Below are 9908 nucleotides of genomic sequence, written 5' to 3'. Positions count from 1 at the left end.
TTATTTATAATTTACAACAGATTTCAGGAACTATTTACGGCTTTATATATAGATATATATCTGTATTCGCGGATTCTTTAGATATTTTTCGTACTATGTTATACATAAGATTCTGAATAGAATTTTATCCTGAATTCTGACATAGATTGTAAATCATTTTAGATAAGAGAGAGAGAGAGAGAGAAAGAAAGGATTAAATATATTATGTTTTGTAAGAATGATTATATCTTAGACGATCTCTAATTCGTATGAAATCAGACTAATAATAATTTTATGTACCCTATATAACATATAAAAATCAGCATTTAAACAATTACAAATTTCTACCTTAAAATTTGATACAAATTATAGATCGATTAAAATTTTATTGTATAATATAAAAAACACAATAGGTGTAGGAAAACATACCCATATATTACAGAGATTTTATTGTGTATATAAGTTTATTTGCACGAATTATTTTTTGTTATAGATGCATATAGATATGTATATAAAAAAAAAGAGGTTGTGCCTGTAAGAAACGCAGGTACCGCGGTGCCCCAATGAGTGCTGCATCGTCACCCTCGCTGGGAAAATAGAATTGGAAACGGAAGACGTCTCTCGTTCAAAGTGTTCGAAAAACTTAATAATATAGTTTCAAAAAACATATATATATATATATATATATATATATATATATATATATGTTTCTGTTTGCGAGTGAGCACGCGTTTCACTCGTGGAAGACGCGAATGCATATCTCGTTATTATGATATCGCAAGCTCTTGATACGAATATAAAAAAGAAATATCGAAATGATTTCGCTAATTAAACTCGTGACATTTTATATGTACTATTCGCAGATGCGAATATTCGAAGAATCGCTCTTGATTTCGGAAAGGGAAGTGCGTATTAACAAATTCAGCTCAATTATGTAATCGCATTGATTTTAAATAACGTGTATGCATTTTTTCTTCCTTCGCGAAATACCGCGATCGACGTCACGGAATTTATGAAGACGAATCATTTTTGAGCCAGCGATCGAGGTTCCGTTCGATTTGCTGTATCTCGCATTCGGTGAATCGCGTGCCTCGCAGTGTCATACGATTACAAGTATTCTAATGCGCATGTAATTGCACGAGCGTGCATGTCCGTAGAATCCTAAAATGATGTAATCTCAGTCCTCGAACCCGCTTACTTCGCGACCAGATTGATGGTCGGATGGAATCCGTTCTCATCCGCGGTGTAGTCGACCCTGCAATTACACGGCGAGGATATCAAAGATTAAGTTAGATACGAACGTTTAAAATATGCAAGACGATTTTACGGGATTTAATTTTTCTGATTCTAAAAGTCACGTTTTACTAGAATTCAAGATTTACAGACGGAATTCACATTATAACTTTATGCCATATGAAATATGATGAAAATCATAAATAAGATTATAAATTATGAAAAATAAATATAATATATATATTTGTATAAAATTTTAAGATATACGAATCTGACGCGAGAGAGTTATGTCTATATAAAAAATCGGTTTTAATAATTAAATTTTTGGGGAATTTCAGAATAATTTAAATAGATTTAGATAGATATTTTAAAATATAATTTTTAAATGTAATTTTCCAATAATTCTTAAAAGAATGCTTAGCTTTAAATCTTTTGACACTTGGCATGTAAAATGATAAATTCTAATAATTGCATCAAAAGCTCGCTTTAGATGATTTATGATGCTCGATTTTGAACAGAATTACGTATATAACTTTTCGTGTATAATTTTATGACCGTTTATAAACACCACTTGACGAATCAAAACACAAAATAATATACAGAATATAAAAATAGGATTCTATTTTAAAATCTGATGTAAATTTCTAGGTCATTTAACGACGACGCGGAAGTGATTTCGCATACCTGTACGTGTGTCCATCCGGTGCGATGAAACTGAAGCTACCAACGACACTGAGGGCCTCGTTATCGGTGCCCTCGTTCTTCAATTCGGCCGTCTCCTCCCTCTTCTGGCCGTCGCTCTGCTCGTAACTGAAGTGATATCCACCTACCCCTATATTGTTCACCTCCTCCTGCTTCACGATCGTGATATCGTTCGGATTAATTTGCGGCGCCGCGAAAACGCCAGCTACGAGTGCCAGGATGACGAACACCTGCATAACAAAAAGAAGTAAGAAAAATCATTTCATTAAAGGAAAAGATAAGAAAAATCATCTTTCTATGTTTATTATGGTTTAATAATGAGGAATCATTTTGTATTCTTTTATTTTATACATATTTAATATTTAGATTTATTTATCAAAATACAAAAGAGATTAAATATTTTTAGATAAAAATTGCAAAGGGTCACTGCAAATGTTAACATGCGACAGCCACGTCGAAAGGTCGGTCATTTCTCAGAACTTGACCTTTCAGTATTAGATTATTGTATTACGAAATTAAGCCGAAATTGAAATCGCTTGCACGGAACAACAAGCTAACGTCTTCGTACGTACAGAGTGTCGCAGAATACCTCTTCATCTCAGTAATCTAAAAATGATTGCTTACTAATTGAATTATCATTTTGAATGTTTTTCGAGTTAATGACATAACAATAATTTTGCGAAACAGAACAGTAAACAAATATCAACCATTTAAATTAATGTTAAACTCACTCAACTTGATTTTAATTTAAAAAGTCACTTTAATTAATATTAATTAATTAATATTCAATTTTAAATGTTTAAAGATCATCTTTGAAATCGCAAGGAGACGAAATATATTTAGAATTTAAATATATGTACACGTTTAAAAATAAATATAATAAAAAAATATAATATAATATTATTTATAAATATATATTTCTATAGAAATGATATTTCTAAAGAAATACTCCAGATCGATCATCGAAACTGCGGCCATTCCGCGACACCCTGTAGACGCTCTCCCGCGGCTGCGTCTATCACGCCGAAGTCGAGTGTGCGTAATCTCACGCGCGCACAAATGTCACAAATCCTCTTCACTTTCACTGTTGCGCAAAAATTGGGTGGCCGCGTCCGTCGTTTCGGGGGACCCGGCCCCGAAAAGAACCGGCGGTAACCCTTACGATTCTTTCTCCCCGCCCTCTGAAAAGCCTGAAAGAGTGATCCGTGATCGCGCCACCGAGTCAATCTCTCTATATATCTCGAGAGATGCGTATCTTTCCCTTGGAAAGCCCCATCGCCACCCACCGTCTTCATCGCGCCAGGTTTTTGAAAATTGTAGTCGAACGATCTGCGAACAGTCCCGAAGGCGGTCCTTCGTCCTTAAACGACGACCGTAGATATGTAGATGCACCGAGGATCTCCGATGCATCTGCCTTTATATAGGCGGAAAATCGCGGCACCGCGTTGCACGTAACCCCCCACCTGCACGTGGAACAGCAACAGCCCCCGACGGATCCGCGGATGAGTCTCTCGCGGCAGGATGCATCTGTGACGCGATCGCTGGTGGATGCTGCTTGCAAACGCGCGTCGCTGCGATGATTTATGCAACGTTACTTTTGCTGACCGAGTCACTTTATTTTATGGAAGACTACTTTGCCGTAAAGATGTATTAAATTTCAAAAATATTCCAATTCTCGAAGAGAAAGACGAGGATCTCGGAGTAATGTTCTTCTCAAGATGAATAATATTCATCTTAAGAGAAATCATTTCATAATTTGCGATAAATTGTTCCTCTTAATTCTTTATTGTTTAAGAAAGACAAATTTTTAATTAAATTACTTTCTTTATATATATATATATATATATATATATATATATATAAAATTTAGAATTTAAAGTAATTAGCTATACAAAATTTAAAAATAAAGACAGCTTTCGGAAGCTTTCCGCTGCATCACTGATTCTTCGATTACGTCTGAAATCATCTTAATCGAGGTTCAAAGCGTAAGCACAGATATGCAAATTTTATGTAAATTTTTTTTTAATGTAATTGGCAGCAATCAGTCGTAATTTGCGTAGAGTTGACACTAACGAATGAGGGAATAACGGCAAGCTCCCTCACGCGTAATCGTAATCGTTATCGAGAATCCCGATATATACGTAGGTACACGCAACGTACGTCCGTGTGTCCGTCGATCGTAGATAAATACAAGTCAAATAAAATGCGATTGAAAATAATGAGCTTATTATATAAGCCATTAATTCTCCACGCGCAAGTAAAAAAAAAAAAAAAGTGCCATTATATTATTAAGCGCCTGCCGGCGCGAGGGACGTCGAAAGGCGTGACGGAACTTAACGACGCTTTGCCGCTTTATCTCACCGACGTTAATGATACTTAGCGATGCAACGCTGCGTTATCACGCTACGTTCGCGCGTTTACGGCGTGCATGTCGCACCTACGCGCATTTACAGGCAACATACCGCCGCGTGCGTAATTGCATTTTGAATTAGGCACCGGCACGAAGACGCTCGCGCGACGTCCGCCGCTGTTGATCTTCGCGCGTTTACGCGTTGCGCAACGCCTTATTCCTTCTCTCCCGTTACGAGGCGAGTACACGCTCGCGTATACATATTTATCTCTGTGTGAATCGCGACCACTCAGCGACCATTCATTCAGCTGCATCGCGAAATGAAGCGCCTCGGAATCATTTTCCGCGACAGGAATCCGCGATTCACTGCCAAGGGCGACTCGACCGCAACAAAGGCGATTGTTCCCGTTCTCGTATTATAATCAGGCGACGACTCGATGATCCTCCGTCCGTCACAGCCTCCCGTTCCAGCGCGACGAAGAAGCCTTGTGAAATCAACCTCAGCTCCAACCATCGCTCTAAAGTCGCACGTCGGGCTTCGAGGGCGGTGTAACCCCTTTTATATTCTGAAATGATGTAAGGGTGAAAGAAAGAGAGAGGGAGAGAAAGCGCGTGACCAGTTAAATTCAACTATTAAGTACTCGATGACTTCCCGTCCCCTTCTTCGATTTCGGGATCCTCTTCTCCCTTTCGACCTTCGTTTGTTTCGTCTTCATTCTTTCCTTTTCTTTCTTTTTTTTTTTTGTTTTGTTTTTTACAGGCGACGACAACTCGAACAAGGCCACGGTCGGGTCCACGGGATGCGTCCACCTGAAAGCGCGTCTCCTTCGACCCGAAAATGTGAAAGCCGAAACTCCCGCGGACACGGATTCCTGCGATTTCATCGCGCCGACCGGCCGGCCGTAGGCGACGTTACATTACGCGACGCGGCCGAAACGTCCTTGGTCATTGTGACATTTGGTTTTCTCGAAGTTGTACGCGCACGCCGGAGGAAAGTTGGTGACGTAACTACCGGTGACCTTGCCATTTCCGAAGATGCGACGGCGAGGCGCTTGAGGAGGACGCCTCCAGCCACTGTCTCTCTCTCTCTCTCTCTCTCTCTCTCTCTCCTCTCCCGCTGATCATATTTTCTCTTCCTCTCTCTTATCTTCCCCTCTTTCTCCTTCCTTCTCTCTCTCTCTCTCTCTCTCTCTCTCTCTCTCTCTCTCTTTCTCTCTCCCACTCGCGAAATACATATTTCTTCATGCAAAAATTTAATCCTAGGACATTCTAGGATTTTTGAATATCGCCGTCATTGATTCCAAAATATCCTCAATGGTGTCTTATGCCAAATTAATTTACATTGATTTACAAATAAATTTTCGACAGTGTCAAAACGACGTTCCTTCTCATTGGAACGGCATAATCTCGGGGAAGACAACGAGGATATCGTAACAATTGATTGTGCATTACGATTGCGCCTGTCTGAATCCCTTTCCTTTAGGCGGATTGTTGCCACGGTGTAACGCGGTTTACCTGTCGGTCCGATGCAAAAACGTCCGTAGCCTCCGACGTTCTAATGTCGAAACGGCTTCCATCTTTTCGTCTTTACGCTTTTTGTACGTGAGAAAGTCAGTGCCCGTCACGATTCGCGACCGTAAACGCAGACTCCGATGATTATACATCGATTATGCAAAGAGCACGAAGAAGATGAGCCTCTCCCTCTCTTCTCCCTCTCTTTCTCTCTCTCTCTCTCTCTCTCTCTCTCTCTCTCTTGAATTATTTGACCCGTTTACACACGATGAGGACAACGCGAAATTTGCAATTTTCAATTTAGAAAACTTCAAGTATCGTGTCACTTCAAAATAAACAATCGTAACATTATTAATCATCCTTCAGACAAGCGCTTTCAATTTTTTTGACACAACTTTCGCGAGGTGATTTGCGAACTACGATTTCTCTAGTCATCGCTATACATCAACGTAAATATTCGTTCATATACACGCCCAGAGATTACTTTCAGAGAAATAAGCGGATTTACAATACATCATACGATATTGCCCATAATAAGCAATATAACATCATTAAAGCACGCAGAGTATTTAATTATACGCGTAAGCGCGACAAGTAAGTTTATTTTACTTTAGCAAGAAGTTTTATTTGACTCGTTGCATCACACAGAGACATTACAACTGTTAATACTTCAGACTTCACTATTTATTAATCATCTGTCAGGTTCTTTCTGCTTCATTAGTGTCGTCATGAGACGATCGTGATTAATCAAATAACACCAAGATTATAATCTCCGGATTCCGTAATTTCAAAAAATCACTTTTTCATTGAAACCCCACGGAGAAAACCGTATATATGTTGGATAACACTTTGCATCTTAAATATGACAAAGATAGGATCTGTGTGATCTATTAAAAGTGAGTGAATCAATGTTTAGAGAAGCGCGAAGCTTCGCTATTAAAAGATTATGTTATTATAAAGTTTCGTAAGCTATAAAATATAAGATGCTACGTGTCAGGAAGTGAAACGGGTACGACCAATATATTGAAATGTCAGTTGTTGAAGACATCGTAATTTCCATAGAAAACGAATTTCACCCTCCTCCACGGGGGGTCGATGATGAATGATTTACGAGGGGGCGGCGCGCAAATGGTATGTTGCGAATCGCGCAATGAGGGACCTTTTCTATCTCAGTAAGGCATCGCTCGCGGGATTACCACCTTAAATTCCAGGTAAGGACGCGCGATATTAAATTCCAGATAAACCTGTCCATCGCGTGAAATGTCTATAATACATTGACATCGAGATTATGCAACAGACGAATGCAAATAATATAGTTTGGATAATAAACACATAAACTTGGAATCCATACGTTTTTGTGAAAAGCCCTTGTGAAGAGCGATGTCTGAGTTACACTTGCAAATTTCATCCACTAATTTTTCCGTATCTAAAAACAGAGAACAAAATTTGGTGATTGTATCAACCTGATACATTTTCAAATTTAAAGACTTGTTTAAAATACTTTTTAAATATAATAAAAGATATGATTTATGTTTTGCAGAATGAAGAAAAAAAAAAAGAAATTAATTCTGATTATGACAACACACTGGACCTCGATTTCTGATTCACAAGCGACCGAGAGATTCGCAATTAATTGTTGATCGAACCATTCAGGGCCCACTAAAATTGATAAATACGTGCGTGACACTGTTTACCATTAATGAATCACTGATATTCATCTTATCGCGTTCTTTATGCTTTTAACGTGCATTAATGCAAGGCCGCGATGGTGTATATTCAATAACGTATATCCCCGAGGGCGCAGGATCGGCCTATCATTTACATGCATGTTAGACGCCGTTGTTCGCCGCAATAAAGTACTCGAGATCGATTTAGTGGGACTCAGAGAAATACAGAGAGAGAGAGAGAGAGAGAGAGAGAGAGAGAGAGAGAGAGAGAGATGCGAGCTTGCGATGGTAAACCCAACTACCAAGGACGTTGCAATAAATATACGATCCGGCAGAGTGTTCGTGCAGAACCACGTCGGGTTGAGACAAAGAAAAAAAAGGACGACTCGCGAAAGCGAGTAAATGTCAACGAGTTGACCAGCTCTTTCTCTCCTTCTCTGCTTAACTCGCTACTTCGTGCTCGCTTCGCTCGTGCATCATGAACACGGCGCGTTGGCAATATGCTCGCGGCAGATGCGCGAGTACACGAGATGACGTCGCGACGTGATCTCTTTCCACGCACCCGCGGCGATATTACGTGTTTCCTTCATTATTCCGAATCTGCGATGCGTTCATATATTTTTCCATTAATTTTTCTTAAATATACAACCCGATTTTTTTTATAATTTTTTATTTACGTCACTTATTTTCTCTGGTATGCAATTTCCTTTGCTATCAGTGACAATATCAAAGATGGAGTTGTTATGATTTTGTATTTTTATATTTAAAACATGTACGTTATAATACATATTTTTAGAAATATTAATACATTCAACTTGATCCATGGATAGTTTGAAGATAAATACAATGAAATTTATTTGGAAAATTGTATTTCATTGTATTGCATATCATATTTTTTTAAAAAATTATATTTCTACGTACACTAACATTTTTACAAGACAATTTTAGAAAACTGATTAATATTTTTTTGGACATGATATTATTTTTAAAACATATTTAATACTAATTCTATCTCCTTTAAAAACATGTCTTTTTAATACGATTCAAGCCATATGTAAATGTGTCGTATAAAGATACGACGTATTATTATATGAAGGAAAAAAAACATGATTTCTATTAACCCTCATTAAGGATACCTCGCTCTTTGTCGGATGCAGGTGCAGCATAAGCGCGCGTTCCTCTTTCCGATCGCGCAACCGGCTGCAAAGGTCGGCCGACGTGATCGGCAGATCACGTGAGAAATTGCAACGAGTCTCGCGTGCGCTCTATCCGGTCACAATATTGTCGTAATTTGAAATGTCGAACGAGAATTGCATTTCCGCGTACGTGAGTGCGTGTCGCCGTTCGACGCCGCCGAATGCGGAATATCAGGTCGAGCTCACGTCGAGCGCGCGCTCCTCCACAGCGGCCCAGAGATTCACGCGGGCGCTACGCGCGATCGTATATCGCGCTGTCCTCAATGATAAATCCGTCTCTCTCTCTTCTCTCTCTCTCTCTCTCTCTCTCTCTCTCTCTCTCTCTCTCTCTCTCTCTGTCACGATGCATTTTCACATGAGAGCACGGTTCATTCGCTCCGCCAGTCTCTTTGAGGAAAAGTTCACGGGGGTCCCGGCAATACTTATCGGCAATAATGAATGCGAGTCGCCTGCGCGCATTCGAGCTGCTTCTAAGAAATTGAGAAGGTAGTAATTGATAATTTTCCGAGCGCGTCTTTGCATGATTTTTTGCGCGTTTCGAGATATACTTACTTGCGTTTTAATTGATTATTACTCGGAAGGAACGATTTGACCGAAGCGTCTAAACATTTGGCTAGATATAGTTCTAAAGATAATTTTGTTAATTACGGAATGCTTAACACCAAAAGTGCCAAACAAATATTTTTATCATTTTTTTATTTTTCCAAATTAATACTTTTTTCTAATTCTTATCAAAGATAAGATTTAGAAAAATTTTTTCATTTTAATATACCGTCAGATAAAGAAAATAATTGATGAAAAGTTGGAAGTTTGAAAATTGCATTTTTAATACATAAAAAAAAGATATTAATTTCGAAAATTGAAATGATTAGAAATAATCGTTTGGCACTTTTAACATTTAAGCATTTTCACATGATGATATTAAAATTTTTAATAATATAGCAACTAATCTGAATCTTGCGTAATTATTTCTACCTAATAAAATTATTTTCAACTACAAATTACTAAACTTCCTCCATGCAAATAAAAGTTGGGAAAATGTGAATAATTAGTTTAACGAAATGAATCTCCCAGTGAATGAATTTCAATTAGAAGTCTAGATCTCGTGAAAATACGTAAGAGATCTTTGTACATTCTGACCAAACTGGCTTGGGATGACTTCACGAAAACACCGACATAGTTAATAAGTTACGATTGATCAAGAACGAGAAAGTATTCTTGCTATAATACTTTAATTTAGCCTTGACCTTAATAGTTTGTTTCCGCTAT

General features: G+C 38.3%; 1 protein-coding gene across 1 annotated transcript; it reads right to left on the bottom strand.

Moving 5' to 3' along the window:
• Positions 1-424: 424 nt before the first annotated feature.
• CPR28 (cuticular protein 28) lies at positions 425-3320 on the bottom strand. The gene is made up of 3 exons (XM_011637929.3): positions 3201-3320; positions 1897-2144; positions 425-1234 (listed from the first exon to the last, which is right to left on the bottom strand). Exons 1-3 carry the CDS (start codon positions 3207-3209, stop codon positions 1174-1176), a joined length of 318 nt encoding a protein of 105 aa, XP_011636231.2. The 5' UTR covers positions 3210-3320; the 3' UTR covers positions 425-1173.
• Positions 3321-9908: the final 6588 nt, after the last annotated feature.

The sequence above is a fragment of the Pogonomyrmex barbatus genome, unplaced genomic scaffold (assembly GCF_055798465.1).
Source record: "Pogonomyrmex barbatus isolate J1 unplaced genomic scaffold, ASM5579846v1 scaffold10, whole genome shotgun sequence".
NCBI classification, from domain to species: domain Eukaryota; kingdom Metazoa; phylum Arthropoda; class Insecta; order Hymenoptera; family Formicidae; genus Pogonomyrmex; species Pogonomyrmex barbatus.
Note: the sequence above shows the minus strand (reverse complement) of the source record. Positions and strands in the feature narration are given on the sequence as shown.

Bases quoted from the DNA above. Each gene is read 5' to 3' on its own strand.
- CPR28 (XM_011637929.3), bottom strand. The intron at 1,235-1,896 runs GTATGCGAAATC...GTGTAATTGCAG, and splicing joins CCGGATGGACACACGTACAG to GGTCGACTACACCGCGGATG.